The 20,234-nt window shown below is 34.2% G+C and overlaps 1 protein-coding gene across 2 annotated transcripts; it reads left to right on the forward strand.

Moving 5' to 3' along the window:
- The first annotated feature begins 6,866 nt into the window (after window positions 1-6,866).
- Window positions 6,867-19,125, forward strand: LOC117922076 (E3 ubiquitin-protein ligase KEG-like). Of its 2 annotated transcripts, none has more exons than XM_034840084.1 (5): window positions 6,867-7,053; window positions 8,111-8,482; window positions 8,807-8,898; window positions 8,992-9,465; window positions 17,862-19,125. In XM_034840084.1, the coding sequence occupies exons 2-5, from the start codon at window positions 8,117-8,119 to the stop codon at window positions 18,820-18,822; spliced, it is 1,893 nt and encodes a 630-aa protein (XP_034695975.1). In that variant the 5' UTR covers window positions 6,867-7,053; window positions 8,111-8,116; the 3' UTR covers window positions 18,823-19,125. The 2 variants fall into 2 exon arrangements, with proteins under 2 accessions (XP_034695975.1, XP_034695974.1); XM_034840083.1 differs by lacking the exon at window positions 6,867-7,053 and adding an exon at window positions 7,484-7,990.
- Window positions 19,126-20,234: the final 1,109 nt, after the last annotated feature.

Genomic DNA, 20,234 nt, shown 5'->3' on the forward strand with positions numbered 1-20,234 from the left:
TTTATACATCTTTAGTAAGTTTATTCTAAATAAATTTGTCGATTGGACTTATATTTAAAACAATTTGTAATTTCACCCAAAGATAAGATCACGTCTATCTTAGTCTCTTATAGTTTATTTTAAATATAATTGCAATTGATAAATTTATTTGGAATAAACTTACTACAAATTAGAGATCCTATAAAGGTCTCATGCTACATGTCTTCACCTTAACTTATTGAGGAGACAATTGACTTTGAAATATAAAGAGTTTTTAAAATACAAATAAGTTAATTAATCATATGTATTTACTTTACAAGTTAAATTATTATAATATACAATAAATTGTAATGGTTGTAAATTTACATTGAATTAGTGTAAGGTTAAAAAAAAAAGTTGTAAAAGATACTAATGGGTTGTAAAGTTATAAAAGTTGTAGATTTACGATAAATAGTAAGATTACAAACAAAATTTGTAAAGTGACAAATGAATGGTGAAGTTACAAACGGTGTTAATTTACAAGTAAAATATAATGTTACCATAGGTGTAAAGTTGGCAATAAACTTTATAAAGTTCCAAAAGTTGACAAAATACCGTAATTTATTTTTATGATTATAAATAGATAAAAGTGCATCATGATTAAATAAAAAAATAAATCGATTTGTTAGAAGATACTCTTTCTATCTTTTCCTTTGTCTCTCTCAAAAATCTAAATTTTAGCATAAAGCTAAAAGGACATCATGTATGTAAGATTGTGGAGGGTTTTGCACTTGGAACCTATATATATATATATATGTATATAGATATATAGATATATATATTACTTCTTGTTTATGAATTCATGCATCCATGTGTAAAGATCAATGAATGATTTATTATTATTATTATTATCAAATATTTCTTTCAAAATTATCTAATATTTATAAGGCAATTAAAAATAATATCTCATCATTAATAATCTCTATTACCAATATGATTTCTATATAATATAATGTAAGAACAAATATATCAATTATGACATATATAATTTATACCCATAAAAAATATTTGTCATTGGCTTTCTAGGGTGTACAATTCTTTTGATCTTCGACTGATCCTCAAAGCCGATTAGATACAATTTATGTACTCATTTTTGCCAAATATTTCTCAAACACTTTTTGACTCAAAGGTTTGGTTAATGGATTGACAACATTATCAGCAAAAGTTATCTTTGTAATTTACTATATCTCCTATCTTGGAAGTTTCCCTTATCAAATGAAATTTCCTTTTGGTTTGCTTTGTTTTTTGGCAAGCTTTAGGCTCTTTAGCTTGTATAATAGCACTATTATTATCACAAAATAATATGATAAAAGATTCAACTATAAGAATAACATGAAAAGGGTGTATGATAAATTAACTTAATGATTTAATATGACTTAATAACTTAATTTAAGTCATTATGTAGATTAATCGTGTTTGATAAAATAATTTAATATTACTATTTAAAGTTGAAAATAACTTTAAGTATTAAATTAAAATTAGTTAACTTATTTTTAATTTCAAATCTTTTTTATATCATTTGCCTATATTTAATGAAATATATTTTATAACCATGACTTTACACCCATGATTCATTTTTTGAAGCTAATTTTTTATTATTATCTTATACATCTATAATATTTTAGATATAGATATTTAACAGAAAAAATAATTGATTAATATTAATAAAAATATATATTAGTTTAGATTAATAAGAATAAATATGTGAATTTGATCATTTAGAATTATTTTTTAAAACTCAAAGTAGTTATTTTTAAAAAAAGAATCTTTACAATTTTTAACTCAAATAACGCCCTTCTATTTTAAATTTTGAAAAATAAAAACATAGAAAATAGCGCTCTTCTAAAACAATATTTATACTTGAGCAATTTTTTAAAACCTTTAGAATTAATTTCATTCACAACCCTTGAGGTTTATTATAAATACACTAAACCATTATTGTTTCAAATGTTGTCAATTAGCACATTTATAAATGTATTTTATATATAAAATTATTTTAAAAAAATTAAAATTTATTTCTCAGAGAATTTTTAAACATCCACCTAAATCTTTTTACATAAAATCTAGTTAAAATAAATAAATTTTATAAAAGAATAAGTTTATAGGGATGCTAATATATATATATATATATATATATATATGTCTTTATGATTGTGATATAGTCTAGGACATGCTCTATGATAGTTTCTAAATGAATAAAATACATGATATCAGTTTCAAATTATAACATTAATAAAATAATAGACTAAAAAAACTATTATAATTGCAATCTCATGAATTGTATTATTAACATTTGAAATTCATTTTAGAGTTTCTCAATTCATTAGTATTAGCTTTGCTCTCCTCTTCAAATGTTTTTTTTTTTTTCACTAAATGGTTTATCTTTTTTATAACAGACTTACAAACCCCATTGCGCAGGGATGGTAACAGAATGGATTTTTACGATTACCCTCTTTGCCCCTAATAGGATATGTTTGGGGTTAAAATGAAAAGGTTTGAGATTTTTTCTTTTTAATTTTTTTTAGACCTTGGACAAGTTTAGGGTAAGGTGCAGGGGTCGTGTGGTGTGAAAAATTCTCATACCTCAGTTTACCCAGTTTAATTTTTTTATTAGGACAAGGTCAAGATAGGAGCAACCAATTTTGATCATGCTCTATTACCATCCATACTACGTAGTCTACACATGTGACCCTTTACCTCCTCTCCAAGGATACATGAATTAAAATATAACTAAAATTAATTAATGTATCAAAATATACCATACACTTATGCAAGGGCATTATTACATGTAGATTTTGAATTTGAACTCTCAATCTTTTTATTTTTTTCCTATAAATAAAAAAAAAATTATTAATAATAATAAAATGAAGTTACGAATTGAAATATTTTTATGTAAGAATATCAAGAATTCACCACAACTTCAGAACATGCTTTTTGGTGTGGACTTGAATAGATAGACTCGACCCTACCTACTTCTAAATTATTTGCACAATTATGCAAATGTGTACATGTTTAGTTGCATATGAATTGCTTATCAAATATACGACTAAAAGTAATTAGGTTTGAATTAAACATGATTAATTACCAATTCATATTGAACAACAGTCATTCTTCATCTACCTAATTCTTCATCTACCTAATGTAGATGGAAACACTTGTTTCCTCCTATTGATAGCATTTAATACACTTATAAAATATTATGTAAATAATATAATGAGCAATTAATTTAAATCATACATTAATAAATAGTATAATGAAAATTTAAATTAGATTAGATAAATGTTGTTAGGAATAAGTTACACCTTTTCACTTTAATACGTCACAAAGCAAATATCATACATGAATATAAAGACAACATAAAGACAACTTGAGGTTAGTTGTTTCACCAAATCTTATCATAAAAGTAAGAAATAGTCTCCATAATTATTTTAGAGGATGACCACCACTTTCCCTTGTCCATCCTATAAAAGCTCTCTTAGGCAAGGCATTTCCTCTTAATTTCATGTCCAATAAAGGATAAATTAGACCTTATAACCTGGTCTACAAACCAAAGGATTTACCACATCTTTGACCATGTGACTATTGATTGCGAATGAATGCCCTATGGAGCCAACACATTGGCCATTCTTTAGAAGAATGGATATGTAACCAATACAATATAATATTAGAAGGTACATTCAAGGGTGAGTTGACAGTGTTTGATATAAAGCAAATGAAGAAAAGACATCTCACCCTTGACTAGAGAAATGCAAGACTCATTGATCACCCCATCAATCATTCTTTAGAATACCATAGAGCTCTCTAACACTCACAAATTAGAAGACTAGCGAAGGCTATATCAATCCAATTAAGTAATATCTCTCTCTCAAGGGCATGGATTATAAGATAAGCTAAGAGACAACATGCATCTATATCATAAACAAAATCCCTATTACATCGTTAAGTAGAATACTCAAATCTTGCCTCTCTTTCCTTTGAATTTTATTTTTTTTCTTGTCTTTCATTTTTCTTCTCAATTGGTTTTTGGGCTGGCTTTGAAACTAGTGATGTGACTGCAAGAGCTTGAGTTACTTGCTTGGCTTGTGGTCTATCCTCGTTCTTTTTATTGTGAGCTTCTTGCAATGCTTGCTTTTGTCTTGTGACTTTGCAAGTAGGGTTACCAATGACTACCCCACCACTACTTTAGATTTGGTGCTAACTCTTCCTCCTTTTTTAGTCATAATCAAAAGAGGTATGACCATCATTCTATCAAACTACTTTCCTTTTTAGTCCAACACTCACCCTATAATTTCCCAAAGAAAATAGGATTCACATATATGCCATTAACACCAATCAATACTAACACCCTAAACAATTATAAAATAACCTAAAAGAACTAAAATGTATAAGTGTCAAAATAACAAAATGAATTAGTCCAACACTTTTTTAATAGACCAAGAAAATGCAATGTCCATGTAAAATTTATCCTAATTGTCAATCCATCATTTGTTATGCCAAAAAACTCATGTATTCAAGCATTGAAAAGTGTCCAATTGTGACAAAGAATCCAAACATGGGTTTCCCAAAATCTAGGGTTTCCAAGAAATCAATGGAACTCTAAGAAAGGAAAATAGAGTGCATTGTATCAAATGAAAATACAAAATGGCCTAACAGAGCATCATTGAAGTTAAAAATCACTTTCTAGCATGTTTTGGAGCAAGCTATTACTCCAAAACCCAATGTATTGCAAATATGAAAAATTAGAATGGTAGAAATTGGGTAGAAAGACTAAGAATATTTGAAGTAAAAATCACACAATGAGAATTCTATAAGTTTAAAATAGTGAAGGTGGTAACTGTTGATCGTCACAAACCTAAAATGGGACCAAGTTTCAAATGAGAACCGAAGAGATTATAAAAGAAGTCTGGAATTTACTCTTCAAAATTCAAATTAATTTAAGTTTCAATATAGTTTATATTGAAAATTTTGAAATGATGATATCCACTACTAAGTTTTCATTTTTCTTGAGGAAATCATGTGTTCTAAAGAGAAACCTAAAAGATTTACCTTTTCTTGAGTTTATCCCTAGGAGCTTTACCATATCGTTATCATATTATTCTTACACTTTAAGCAACTTCAAGAATCTTTGTTTATGGCTATTTATCAATAATGACTTCATGTTTTTGCCAAAAAGTGAAAAATTGTTAGGTGTTGAAGTTTGTTAATCAAAACAACTAATGAAGGACAAATAAAAATAAAAGAAGTATTATCCTAACTAATAAAAATCCTAAAACTAATTATGCATCCATATTGGATTTCAGATTGTACTTCAACCAATCATATCTTTCCTATCAAGTGGATGAAGACTCTTTTCTCGGGATTAAAACTTCACAAAATGCTTCGCACTCACCTTGTAGTCATTCCCTATCTTAGGATTAAGGATTGTGAGTAACAAATTTCAGGTTGAGCATAGAATTGGTTGAAGTTGATAAAATATAAAATAAAGAACCCAAAGGGCTTCCATTTATATTTCTGTCTATTTTTATCATACTACATTTGTAAATTGAATAAAATACATCAAAAAGTTTTAGAACCCAACATTTACCTAATTAAAAACTTTAATCTTTTTTTATATTAATTGATCAAGTTCGAAGAAAAAGTACACTTAATTAAAATTTTGAAAATTCATCTTAGATTAGTAATTAATCTTATTTGTTGTAACTAATCTAATCTGTTAAAGGTTACATTACTTGATAAAAGTCAGTTTAGTAATTCCTTTTTATAATTCTATGTTATATAAAGTAAAGTGTTGGATATTATAACCTTTCTTATAAACATAAATATCTATTCATTGGAATATAAGTATTTGGAATAGAAGAGAATCAATCAGTTATACAATGAATTAGTTATTGAATTCAAATAAACCAACTAAAATAACTATTTATTATATTAGGGTGTGTTTGGTAGTGATTTTAGGAAGTGTTTATGGGTTTTTTTAACACTTGAAAATTTTCATCATTCAAGTATTATAAAACCTAGAAATACTTTCTATAATTACTGTTAAACACATTCTTTAACACTTTTAGTTTCTTAGGCGATTGTAAAAAAGAAAGAAAGCAAGAAAAAAGCAAAAACAACTCAAATTGTGGAGGAAAAGTCAAATGAAGATCAAAATGAGCAAAAACAAAGGCATCAATGCATAAATTTACAATTCAAAATTACCATCATTTCGATTTTAGTTTGAAAATTTTGAACTTCGTACTCTCGTTTCAATTTCAATTAACTCGATAATGTCATTTCGAAAGTTTTGAAATTAGTATGATGAGTTCAAAATCAATGGTCCTTTATTCATTTTCGTTTCAAGAATTATACAAATAAACCCAATTGATTCAACTTTCAAATTTCTTGACACGTAACATGCCTCTATCATATTTCGGGTTTACATTTCATACTTCAAACCTAAATAAGGAACAAAAAAACCTTAAGACACAAATTAGTTTGCACTCATTCCATGCATCTAAAATTCAACAAAATCGTTTTCAATACGCTTGTTTTCATTCAAAATTTTCCAAGGTTAGAACTTTATGGTTGGATTTTACTTCAAAAACATAAAGCCACCCCTATTCCAATGCCCTTTAACAGGACTCTCCCCCTCATTTTGGCATTCAATCAAAGGCATCATCATTCACGGATTGTTTTCATCGTAGACATCAAAGCACGTAGCGACCGTCTAAGGGAGAATCGTAAGGGCAACGCCTACGCCTCTCGGTGGGTGTTACCGACACGTCTCTCATGTTTCTCTCTACTTCTCTACTCTTGTATAATGCGCCACATCCTTCAATGCTGTTTCCTCACGTGGCACGACAAGACACGTGACAAGTAGTAGCAAGAAAAATCCCACATCCCCTGTAGCCATAACAATCCTCCTTCCTTTCTTTGCTCCTTCGCTCCTTCGCTCCACCCTCTGGTCTCTAGGGTTTCGATTACTTTACTTCCAACTCGACGACATCTCCAGCGTCTTATTCAAGGCCTACCGCCACACTCACTGTTGTTTTGGTAAGCTATCTTCTGTTTGGTTTCCGAGAAAATTCTGGAAAGACAGAGAAAATGAAGTTTGTTTTTGGATAACGTGGGTTGTATAGTTGTGCTGTTTCCTCGAAACTTCAGTTTCTTTTTTCTTGTCTTTTTCTGTAAGTATTTTAGCAACCAAGTTCTGCTTTTGATGAACTGGCTCTGTTGTCTCTAGACTGGTGAGTTTGATACTGAAATTGTTTGTCTGCGGTTTGGGAAATGAAAAGAAATTAGGATTTCTTTTTTCGAATCGTAAACTGGCATTATGAAAAGCGACCCCTCCACTTGAACGAAAATAGTACCAACTCTTAGGTTGGCTGGGTTCGATCTTTATCTTCTTTTCTATTCCTCCTCAGCATCCAAATCGAAAGTAAAAGAGAATTTTTTTTTTCTATGCGTCTGTGTGTTTGCCTGTTTCTGTTAGCAATCATATTTGGTTTGAAGATAGATCGTTTCTATTAGGGTTCATGTTTTTTAGGTTATCATGTTTTTTTCAAATACCAGAATGGGATTATATAGAATTTTCAGGAAGTATTTTCCTTGAAATGAACGGAGAGGTGATTGGATTTCTATTCGATAAGTTCTGAGGTTGTGAACTATCTAGGTTTTGATAGTTGACAACTTCGGTTTGGTAGTGCAGAGAAACCATGTTATTGTTGTTTGTAGACTAGATCCTCAAATTTATTGTAGAGAAGCTTCATTATTTGGTAATGGTTATTCAAGGGACCATTGGAATAAGGTATGTGTTTTAGTAACACAACAAAGCAAAAGTTCTACTCCTTGAACAAGAACCAGGGTCTTCCCTTCCATTTCTGGTGAATCTTAAATGCGCACATTTAATGCATCAGGGATTTTTAAGTTAGGAATTAGGATTAATGTTTTGTCCCAATCGAGCCACAGAGGATATGATCACCATTTAAATGTGATGTTCTTTTTTTTATCATTTGTATTTTGAATATATATTTTTTCATAGCCTTATTAAGGATGTGGAATTGATTATTGTTTGCTTGCTTGCTCTTTTCTCCACTATATCATTTAATAGGAAAAAATGGCTGAGAAGATTGGAGCAGCTCCGCCACCAGCTTCTTTTGAGTATGAGCTTTTTGAAGGAGATCCAGACCACCTTAGAACTGTTGCAGCTACATCAACCCAGTTGAGCCCATGGATTGATCCTGCCTCTTTGAAACTTAAGCACAGGATTGGACGAGGCCTCTTTGGTGATGTTTGGTTAGCAACGCATCATCAGTCCGCAGATGATTATGATGAATATCATGAAGTTGCTGTTAAGATGTTACATACGATAAGGGAGGATCACATGCAAATGTTTTTGGATAAATTTGCAGGGATATTTTTGAAATGCCGACAACTAAAAGGTGTTTGTTGGTTGCATGGTATCTCAATCAAGACAGGAAAGGTAATTCTCCACAATTAAGAGGTTGTTCAGGTAGTCTAGAACATGGACCACATGAAGCCCCCAGTCATAATCCGGTTCTATAGAAAACGAAATGGATGTTGGTCTAAGGCACATTTGCACCTTGTATTTTTTCTCACATCTTGAACCTCCTTGTTATCATTATTTACGAAACATATTATAAATCAAAACTGGTCATGTAATGTTTAACCTGGGTTTTAGGTATATTTTGGGGTTTATAGGTGTATATATGCTTTCTATCTTGATCACGGGAAATTTGACATTCTGAATCCTCTTCTTTCGTTTCTCATTGTGATGTCTGGACAGGTCTGCATTGCTATGAAATTTTATGAGGGATCGGTGGGTGATCGAATGGCTCATCTTAAAGGAGGCAAGCTTCCATTGTCTGATGTTTTAAGGTGATGCTTTTGGGAGATATCTCCTCTTTCTGAAGCTTGCAATTAGTGAAGATGGAACAAATCTTATTCTGAAGAAAATGTTGATGCTTACAGGTATGGAATCGAGTTGGCTAAAGGAGTTATGGAGTTGCACTCCACAGGGGTCCTGGTGCTAAACCTTAAGCCATCTAACTTCCTGCTTAATGAACATGACCAAGTGGTTCTAGGAGATATGGGAATCCCATATCTACTCCTTGGGATTCCATTGCCCAATCCTGATATGGTTCTGAGACTTGGAACGCCAAATTATATGGCTCCAGAACAGTGGGAACCAGAAGTAAGAGGACCAATATCTTGTGAAACTGATACATGGGGTTTTGGCTGCAGCATAGTGGAGATGTTGACTGGTGTTCAACCCTGGTGTGGGAGATCAATTGAAGAAATGTATCAATCAGTTGTTATTAAGCAAGAAAAACCGCTTATTCCAAGCGGCCTGCCGCCTGAAGTTGAGAATGTTCTCAATGGCTGCTTTGAGTATGACCTCCGTAATCGACCTTTAATGGTAGATATTTTGCAAGCATTCGAAAGGTAGTTTTCTTATCTATCAATTCATTTTCCTTTTAATTTACTGAAATAGAAAAAGGTCTTCCTGTGGTTATTCATAACACTTCTCTTGCACAATAAGGTCTTCATGATCTGTTATCCTCCTTGCTGGCTTTTTCAATGGATGCAGTCCCTTGATCTGAGGAAAATTTGAATCTTTCTCTGAAAATTCCAAGAATTTTATTGGAAAAAGGAGGAATAAAAAGCATGATCAAAAGGACAAGGGGTCCTCTAAAAGGAGAACCAAAGAATGACAAACCTGACAAAGGCGCAAGATTCAGAAACTGGAAAAACTTAGAACCATTGATGGGATGCAACAAACTTGGGAACTCCTAAGCATCAAGACCACATTTAGCTAGCACTTCATTCTGTCTATAGAATCCAAGAAGCCTCTCCAACCACCCACCCTCAGATTCACACTCTTATCATTACTTCTCCAAGTCCTCTCTACTTCAACAATGAAAGAACCTCAAGACTTACAAGGAGCCTAGATTTGGGCCTCTGTACCAAAGCCATTTTCTGCTGGGATAGAGAATGTTAAATAATGTTGCTTGCATGGTTCCTCCACAAATCTCCAATGGCTGATTGCATTGGGTTCCCCTGTGCCTACTGTTGAAATTAACTTTGGTCTGTCCTTAGGGAGCTGGACTTTGTTCCTCACTTTAGAATAGAGAAAAGCCTGACAAACAAACTCTTTGGTTTTAGAAATCCAAAGAAAGATGAAATTGTAACCCTTTTCTCAGATTCCTCAATCTGGGTACAGAACGTATCCCAAGTGTCATAACAAGCACAAGCCCACCCTCTATCTTCTGTCCCCAAGCCCCTAAAAGATACTGCAACTGTGTGTCTCTGTGTGTTTTCTTTCTTTCTTTCTTTCTTCCAGAAAGAAAAAAAAGACCTCCTAGAAACCGCCCAATCTACACCAATAAGGAAGACAAACCTTGGTACAACATGTAACCACTAAGGCACCTTTACTCTCACAACTTATTTCAGATATGCTTCCATCACCTTTTGATAACTTCAGAAGGGGATAGCATTTAAATGTACCATTTCTGAATTTGCAATAGCCGAGTACCAATCCTTGGATCTGTTTAGGGACCAAAATGATTTTGTCCATTAATGTTTGTCTTCCTACATGCACTCCCCCACAACCCAGTCCATCTTGTGAAGCTACTGTGGCCTTTGTGTACGTGAAGTGCTCCATTTCAATTTGTGGAGAGGAGAGCAACTGGAAGAAAAGACAATGGAAATTTATCGTTGTATTTATATTCCCATAAAATAATGGAGTTAAGTTTTCGTTCAAGTCAAGATTTAGAGTGTATGTTGAGCTAGGAGGAAGGATGTTGATGAGGTAACCAGAAAGATACAGGTTATTAGTCTTAGGAATCTAGCTTTGATCACTATTTAAAGACTTCTCTTTAATCAATAGGATACAGGCTGGTGTAGCAGCTTAAGGATCTTGTTTTGATGGAGAAAAGAAAAAGGTCCAATCTGGAAGAAAAGAAAAAAAAATTGTAAATTCCCTCTATTTTGTGCTTCACCTGATATATTAAGTTGACTCCTTAAGAGGGGGATCAGGTGGCAAGAGAATTCATCAATTTTAGCTGGTCGATAGCTATTATTGGCATCATTGGAAGGGAAAAGAATGTTTACCCAACATTATTCCTCAAAACCTGAATTGTACCATCCAATAAAAAAAGACCTAGTAAGAAGCTGGTGGAATGGCTATTCAGTCGAAGGCTATAGTAGCCATTGCATCGCTGAGAAGATCAAAGCTCTTAAGAAGGACCTTAAAATCTGGAACAAAGAGGTGGTAGGCAACGTTTCTTCTAATAGAGCAGAGGCCTTCTCTCGCCTGCAGCAATGGGAGGCCAAGGAGAACGAGAACCCTCTGTCTCCTGGAGAAGTGGAGGCCAAAAACAAGGCTCTTGAGGACTATAAGAAATGGGCCCTGTTGGAAGAAACCTCTTGGAGACAAAAGTCAAGAGAAATCTGGTTAAAAGAAGGCGATAAAAACACCAAATATTTCCACAAAATGGCCAATGCTAAGGCAAGAAGAAACTTCATGTCTAAGATAAAAGTGAATGGTGTGAATCTCTCTTCCTTGGATGATATAAAAGAAGGTGTATGTAGGGCCTACCAGGCCTTACTCTCAGATTCAGGGGATTGGAGGCCTAGTATCAATGGCCTTAACTTCAAGGAGCTGGGAGAAGGTTCGGCCAGCAGCCTAGAAGTTATGTTTTCAGAGGAAGAAATTTTTGCAGCCCTAAGCAGCTTCTGTGGTGACAAAGCCCCAGGACCGGATGGTTTCACAATGGCTTTCTGGTTGTTTTGTTGGGACGTTGTTAAACCAGAGATTTTGGGCCTCTTTAGAGAGTTCTACCTCCATGGGACTTTCCAAAGAAGCTTAAATTCCACGTTCCTCTTGCTCATCCCTAAGAAAGAGGGGGCCGAAGACCTAAGAGATTTCAGACCAATCAGCTTAGTAGGGAGTGTCTACAAATTGCTTGCCAAAGTCCTTGCCAATAGACTAAAATCAGTGATGGGGGAGGTGATTTCAGACTCACAGCATGCTTTCGTTCATGGGAGACAGATTTTGGACGCTGTTCTCATCGCTAATGAAGCCCTTGATTCTAGATTGAAAGGCAACAATCCGGGCCTCCTTCTCAAGATGGACATAGAGAAGGCTTTTGACCATGTCAAGTGGGACTTTCTCATGGATGTGATGACTAAGATGGGATTTGGGCATAGATGGAAAAAGTGGATGAATTGGTGCTACTCTACGGCTACCTTCTCAATCCTCATCAATGGAAGTCCCACGGGTTTCTTTCGTAGCTCTAGGGATTGAGACAAGGAGACCCCCTATCCCCCTATCTTTTCCTTTTTGCCATGGAAGCCCTTAGCCAATTGCTGTCTTGTGCAAGAAATGGGGGCTTTATCTCGGGTTTCAGAGTGGGAGGAAGAGGAAGAGAGGGGCTGCTTGTGTCCCATCTCTTGTTTGCCGATGACACCTTAATCTTCTGTGACGCCGAAGCAGATCAGTTGCATTATCTTAGTTGGACATTCATGTGGTTTGAGGCGATTTCAGGATTAAAAGTCAATCTGAGCAAAACGAAGGCCATCCCAGTGGGGGAGGGCATCCCTATGGAGACTCTTGCGTCGGTCTTGGGATGTAAGATAGGGAGTTTACCTACCTCCTACTTGGGTCTTCCCCTTGGAGCCCCTTACAAATCTACTAGGGTGTGGGATGCAGTGGAAGAAAGATTCAGGAAAAGGTTGTCTCTCTGGAAAAGACAATACCTCTCCAAAGGTGGTCGTCTCACCTTGCTAAAAAGCACTCTCTCTAGTCTCCCAACCTATTTCCTTTCCCTCTTTGTGATCCCCAAGAAAGTGTGCGCAAGGCTTGAAAAGATCCAAAAGGATTTCTTATGGGGCGGTGGTGCCTTAGAGAATAAACCCCACTTGGTGAGTTGGAAGGCTATTTGTGCTACTAAAAAGAAAGGAGGCCTGGGCATTCGCAGTCTATCTACTTTTAATAAGGCCCTCCTTGGGAAGTGGTTGTGGAGATTAGCTAATGAGAATGAGTCCCTTTGGAAGCAAATTATCTCTAGTAAGTATGACCTCCAAGAGGGGGTTGGTGCTCCAAAGGAGTGAGAGACCGCTATGGAGTGGGAGTTTGGAAGGCTATTAGAAATGGTTGGGAGAACTTTCGCTCTCATTCCCGCTTCACCATAGGGGATGGCACTAGAGTGAAATTTTGGAAGGACTTGTGGTGCGGAAATCAAGCTTTGGAAGAAGCTTTCCCCATCTTGTTTAATCTTTCTGTCAACAAAGAAGGTTGGGTAGCTGAGGCTTGGGAGGAAGATGAAGTTGGGGGAAGCTGGGGACTTCGTTTTAACAGGCACCTTAATGATTGGGAGGTGGGAGAAGTAGAAAGCTTATTATGTAAGCTTCATCCTTTGACCATTAGAAGAGGTGTAGAGGACTTACTCTGGTGGAAAGAGAACAAGAATGGGACGTTTTCTGTCAAGTCTTTTTACAGTTCACTTTCAAGGGACACCAAGCCCCCCTTCCCGGCTAGAACTATTTGGTCGCCTTGGGTTCCAATTAGGGCTAGCTTCTTTGGGTGGGAGGCGGCTTGGAACAGGCTTCTCACCACTGACCGCCTGAAGAGATTTGGTTGGAGCATTCCCAACAGATGTTTTCTGTGTAAACAAGAGGAGGAAACCACAGATCACCTTCTTCTATTCTGTGAAAAAGCTAGAATGTTATGGCTTTTGATCTTCTCCCTTTTTGGGGTGCAATGGGTGATGCACTCTTCTGTGAAAAGAAACCTCCTGGGTTGGCATGGTTCTTTTGTGGGCAAGAAAAGAGAGAAAGCTTGGAGAGCTGCCCCCCTCTGCCTAATGTGGACCATTTGGAAAGAAAGGAATAGAAGGGCTTTCGACGATATTGAGAGGAACGATCAAGATATTAAATCCATTTTTTTGTACACTTTTGTGAATTGGGTTAGGGTATACATAGAGGATCATACATTGTCTTTGATAGATTTCGTTGACTGGCTAGCCACCAAGTAAGGGTCAGGCTTGCTCATCCTTTTGTTTTTTGCTGATTTGTACTTGGTATACTACGTGTATACCCTTTCTCTAGCCTTTTGGCTCTTAATGAATTTTCTTTACCTATCAAAAAAATAAAAAATAAAAAATAAAAATGATGAAAAAAAAAAAAATCTCACATGTGATGCAACTTGGGCAGGTTGGAGGGCAAATAAAGGTTAATTAGAAATATTGGTTAGTTTGAATGTGCACCTTTTTGAGTAAGATCTTAAGATATCAAGGATGCTTAAATCTTGAGATATCCCTATTTGTCTTGTTTGTGTTATAAGGCATTGTGATGCTGTTAATTGATTGGACTTTAAGGGCATTTCTTTCAGCCACTTTTGCAGCTCCTCTCTAGTTCAACCTTTTCTCCCTCTATTTTTAGTTTTTTTTTTTTTTGTCTTTAAGAAGTGAAAATTGTATGATATTTTATTGTTAAATTATAAAATATTTTATTGATTTGGTGATCTTTATATGTCACATTTGACACTTCCTTCACTTGTATGAATTTTATTTATAAAATTTTATCTTTAGATGAGGTATCACTCTTTTATTAAGGTTTCCAAAGTTCAATTTAAAGTTTTTCCTTGGTATGGTGTATTATTGTCAATTCTTGTGAATTGAAATCTATATCAAGAATTCTATGTTCATGTCCTTGTTATTTTGAGCCCTTCATGTCTCCAAAATATTAAAATTCAAGAGCTTGATATCTGTCATTTGTCATGCTATGACAGGAGTTTGTAGAGTGTCATCAGATATTAAGCTTAGAAACATCTGGATGATTGTTGAGTTGTAGTAGGTCATATATTAGTTAATTTTTTTATCTTAGTTATGGGTGTCCTAGGAATGTGGTGTTTGCTGATCTAGAGAGAATTTTTTAATTAAGAAAAGGGGAAAAACCTTACAAGGAATAGTAAAAAGTGAACCTCTAAAATTTGTTCCTAATTTCTAACAATCATAATAATCAAATTCCTAAAATAAAGATGATTAGAAATCTTCTCGTTAGAAATCATAATAATGAACCCCTAAAACAAAGGGGTTAAACATGAAAGCTAATGTAGAAAGTCTTAGGTTGGAGACCTCTAAATATATAATTAATACTTGTCAACTCCCCCCTAAGCTAGAGCATATATGTCTCAAATGCACAGCTTGTCTAGCTAGTGTCACTTTCAAAGTCCCATTTGACTTGTCCCTTCCTAATATATATGTAAACTAATTCTCTGTCTTCTGTCAAAATTTCCTTGATAAAGTATCTATCCACTTCAACATGTTTAGTACAAGTTGTTAATGACAAGTTGTTTAGCATATATGTCTCAATGCTGAACCGGATTGTGGACAGTGCTAATGACAACTTGTTATTACTGAAAAACTTCATTGGATCCTTAGAAGCTTAACTCCTTTAATAGGGCCCTCAACCATAAGCCATGACTCTAAATTTTGGTTCATCTCTTGATCTAGCCACAAAAGATTGTTTCTTGCTATCCTACATGATTAAATTTCCTCCCACAAATATGCAATACTGTGAAGTTGGTCTTCTATGTATTCCAAACCCTGCCCAATCAGATATCCCATTACTTTCAAATGACCATGTTCAGAAAATAATTAACTTTTCCCAAGAGCAGATTTTAAATACCTAAAAATCCTATGTAAAATCAACTTGTGTGTTTCACAAGGAGCATGCATAAGCAGGCTAACCACACTCACTGCATTGGCTTTGCTAGGGAAAGTATGACGAGAATGAGTCAAGTATATTAGTTTCCCGACCAATCTTTGGTATCTTTCTTTGTCTACTGGTATACCATTTGTGCCTTCACCCAACTGAGTACCAACAAGTTTACAAGCTGGCATTTCACTTTCATCAAGTAAGTTCAGAATACATTTCCTTTCAAGAAGCATCACTAGCATCAAATGTGTATGAGCCACAACATCCTAGATATCATGTGTTGTAGGAAGTCAGAGAAAAGTGGCACTAATATTTGAAGCGATCGAATAGAGTAGCCATGACATAAGATTAGCATCCTCCTTGATCCAATTAGAGAAGAAAGGATCAGAAATAGCTGGCTATTTTGTCTCTCATATCAAGCATCCCAGCTTCCTTTTTCCTGTAATTTACAGCTTCACAAACTAGGATCAGGTTGCATAATCTGTCCCATTAAGTATGTTAGAAGTCATTTGAACATTCGTGTTATCATATTGAACCATCACAGCTGAAGGCATGAGTGGTGCTGTACCAGAAACCAAAAGTTTCTTAACACCAGCTCAGACTTGATTCTTTGAGTGACGGTAGTTGCAAACTCAAACAGCAGGGATAGGAGGCTAATGGGAGTAGATTAGCAGTAATAGTTTACAACTAATGAGCATAGAAATTGCTTTAATACCATGCTGATTTAGAGAGATTTTTTGGTGTATCTACTTCACAGCTTGTACAAGTATATATAAGAAAATGAAGAACTACTGTAAGGAAGAATATAAAATAAATCCCTACAGTCTGCTCCTAACTTATAATAATTATAGCAATCAAATTCCTAAAATAAAGGAGCTAAATATGACAGCTAAAAATTAGCTCCTTATAGAAATCCTTATCAGATACCTCTAAAGTGAAGGGGTCAAATATGAAAGTTAAGAATGTGCAAGTTTATTGAAGAACTAAGAGAAGTTTAGTCTCCCTTTGTAAGTTTAGAGAGTTCCAAGCCAATACATGAAGGCCTTGCTTGTGTGCATCTGGAAAGAAAGTAGTAATTTCTCTCTTCTTACCAGTGTTTTCTGGTGTTTGGATGTGCTAGTCTGTTAGATTTGGACTATAATTTAGAGCTTCTCAGTGGAACCAGAGTTTAGCAGTAATCACCTTCTCCTCAATCCAACTCTGCCCAACCTTCATGACCTGTTTTTTGAACTTGTCACAATTTCAGTTCCTTTTCCATCTATAAAAGTTAGTTGGCTCATAGTCATGTATAACCTATTCACTCCAATTTTTTATATGAATTGACAGAAATGGAAATATATTTTCCCAGAAAAAGAAGTCTGATAAATGAGAAATAGAAAGAAATAGTGTCAAATGCTCATTCCTTGACATCGCAATATAAGATTGGATTTAGATAATATATTTATTTTAGTTTATGCACTACCTTAGCTAACAAAGTACAGATAGGACTATAACCTTTTATTCTCTTTTGATAACTTGTAAACCTCCCTATACTGTCCTGTAAACGGGACTCTATATTACCAAAAGGTTGTAAGTTTTCATCTTTCATGTTGAAAAATAAGATAGATAAAAATATGTAGTTGCACAAATTCTAGTATGTACCTGTTTCCTATAATTGTAGATATATTATGACTTTGTGCAGTGCGCTAAATACATCCATTAGATTCCAAGTGCCAACTTATTGAATCTCTACATACCTTCAAATTTTAAAAAGTGATGTAAGAGTTAGGCTTTTCTTTCTTGCATGCTTTCTATCTTTTTCTATTTTTATTTTACTTTTAATTTCAGAGAATAAAAAAGTGGTAATACATTTCAGATTTCAAGCTTCATAGGGATATTGTCTTTTCTAATTACAGCAAAAGGGTCTTTGAATATTTTTTTCAAATATCAAACCAGCTCCAGATTCCTATCAGTCTGAACTTATTGCTATTGCAGTACTTCTAGTTTGAACTAGTAACCTGGTCAGTAGAGGACAGAGCTAAAGAATTTTGTCATTCTACATTATTTTTGAGGTTCTAAGAGAAACTCTGTTCAATCTGCACTGTTTTTAACAACTGATTGATTTGCGACTGAACTTGCAGCTCACAGAATGCTGTTTACAGTGATGGAGGATGGATTGGTCTAGAAAGCAGAACATGTACAGAGAGATCAAATAGCCGTGGCTACACATCCTGGTTCCTCTCAAAGGACTCTCTCCATGTGGGTGACATAGTTCGTTCCAGAAAGCCACTAAATGCATGTAAACCTCAAATCATGGATGTTCCAGAAGGGACTGTGGTTGGTTTCGATGGTGACAATGATCGAGATGGTTTTGTTCTGGTGAAAATCCGTGGAAAACACAACCCTTTAAGAGTGCATGTGTCAACACTTGAAAGGGTCACATCTGGCTTGGTAGTGACAGATTGGGTGCGCTTGAAAGAGCCAAACAGAAAGCACTCAACTGTTGGTATTCTACATTCTGTGCAGCGTGATGGAAGTGTAGCTGTTGGATTTCTAGGGCTTGAGACTCTCTGGAGAGGGCATTCCTCTGAGCTTCAAATGGCAGAAACTTATTATGTGGGACAGTTCGTGAGGCTGAAGACAAATGTGTTTACCCCCAGGTTTGATTGGCCTCGTAAAAAGGGCGGAGCATGGGTTACTGGGAGGATTGCACAAGTCCTTCCAAATGGGTGTCTTGTCGTAAGGTTCCCAGGGAGGTTTGTGTTTGGGGTTGAATCAAACAGCTTCTTGGCTGATCCAGCTGAAGTGGAACTAGTGTCCTTTGATAAGTGTCATGGTGTGGTGGAGAAGTACCATCATATTGAGGATTTTCACTGGGCTGTAAGGCCTTTGGTCATTGCATTTGGTGTATTTACAACCTTGAAGCTTGGAGTCTTTGTTGGTGGAAATGTGTGTGTAAGAATGAGGAAGAGCCCAAGAAATCTGACCCCAAATGATGGCCAGTGTCAGGATGGCCAAGCTGGTGGCAATCCAGCATGGATTCCTCCCACAGTTGCTAACATCCTTTTCCGAGAAGGTCCTCCCACAGCTACTGCTAGGTAACTCATCCCTCTTTATTTGGCTATGGCTAAATTCTCAAAAGTCTACAACATAGAAGGTGAACTGTATATAACTACCAGACAGACCTGTAAATATGTATACCTTATGTGATGATGTTTGGAAACTTTCTATTTTGGGTTCATTTTCTAAAGTCCATCCATCTCTTCATTGAGGATGTTCATTCTATTTTCCAGTAATGGAAACCGGAAAGTAGGCTTTGGTTGATGGATGTGGACAAGCTCGGTCTTGTTTACTTCTTTCCTCATGCATTGTATATGTTCTTATTAGAAGGGATGAAATTTATTACATTTTTTAGATGGGAACCTTTTTAAAAACAATTATCAAAATATAGAATTTTAGAACAGGTTTTAAAGCAATTTTTAATTGTTTTGAAGAATTTTGTTTAGAACTTATATATATTTTTTCCGTGAAAGTATTATGTATTTATAAAGAATATAAAAAAATTTAAGTATTTTTTATATTTTTAATATTTACCTAAAAGTTCAAAACACCATATAAAAAATAAATGTAAATACCTAAAATTTGTTCTATAAAGTAATTTGTTTTTTATAATAAATTCTCAAAAAGTCATTTTTTAAGATAAGTTTTTGAACCTGTTTAGTGAATTAGAAATCTGTTTTTGAAGGACAATTTCAAATAAAGCCTAAAAACAATTTTTGTCAAAAGTTTCATTGGAAATATAAGGTCCCTTGGGCATGTTTTTCAATTTTTTTTTTAAAAAAAAACTGTTTTTAAATTAAAGAATAAAAAATAAATTTTAAAAATGAGTTTCAGGAAATATGTCAAATTTAACTCATATTTCTTTTTGTTTTTAAAAATTAATTTCAAAAAATAGCAATAAAAAAAAAGTTTTGAAAACGCTTTTTTGTTTTTAAAAGTAAAAAATTATTTTTGAATCATAATACCAAACCGACTTTAAAACGTTTTTAACTTTTTTTAAGGTTTTCAAATATATTTCTAAAATAATTATTATTTTTAGTACTTTATTTTTAAACATTCTTTATAATTATATATTTATTTTGTAAAACAATCTTTTAAAAACAACGTAAAAAAAAAAAAAAAGAAGATATTATTTAAAATTACAATTATTTTTTGTTTTTAAAAATAAAAATTGATTTTTTATTTTTTAATTGATTAATACGTTTTTCTATTTTTATTTTTTTTAAAAAAAAAACCAGATATCAAATAAGGTTTTAGACCCTCTTAATCCACGTTACACGTTGCAGTTTTTCCAAGTAAATTCTCTTACACACAAAATGAAAGTCCAGAAGATGAATTTTTTCTTTCATAAATTGTAGGAACGCCGTTATTGAACCGTAGACCTGCTTGGTTGCAGGGAAAATGCTTGACTTAAACCAATAAAATGGGTCGGATTGAAGAATCATATCCGACAA

This window comes from Vitis riparia, chromosome 9, assembly GCF_004353265.1.
Source record: "Vitis riparia cultivar Riparia Gloire de Montpellier isolate 1030 chromosome 9, EGFV_Vit.rip_1.0, whole genome shotgun sequence".
NCBI classification, from domain to species: Eukaryota; Viridiplantae; Streptophyta; class Magnoliopsida; order Vitales; family Vitaceae; genus Vitis; species Vitis riparia.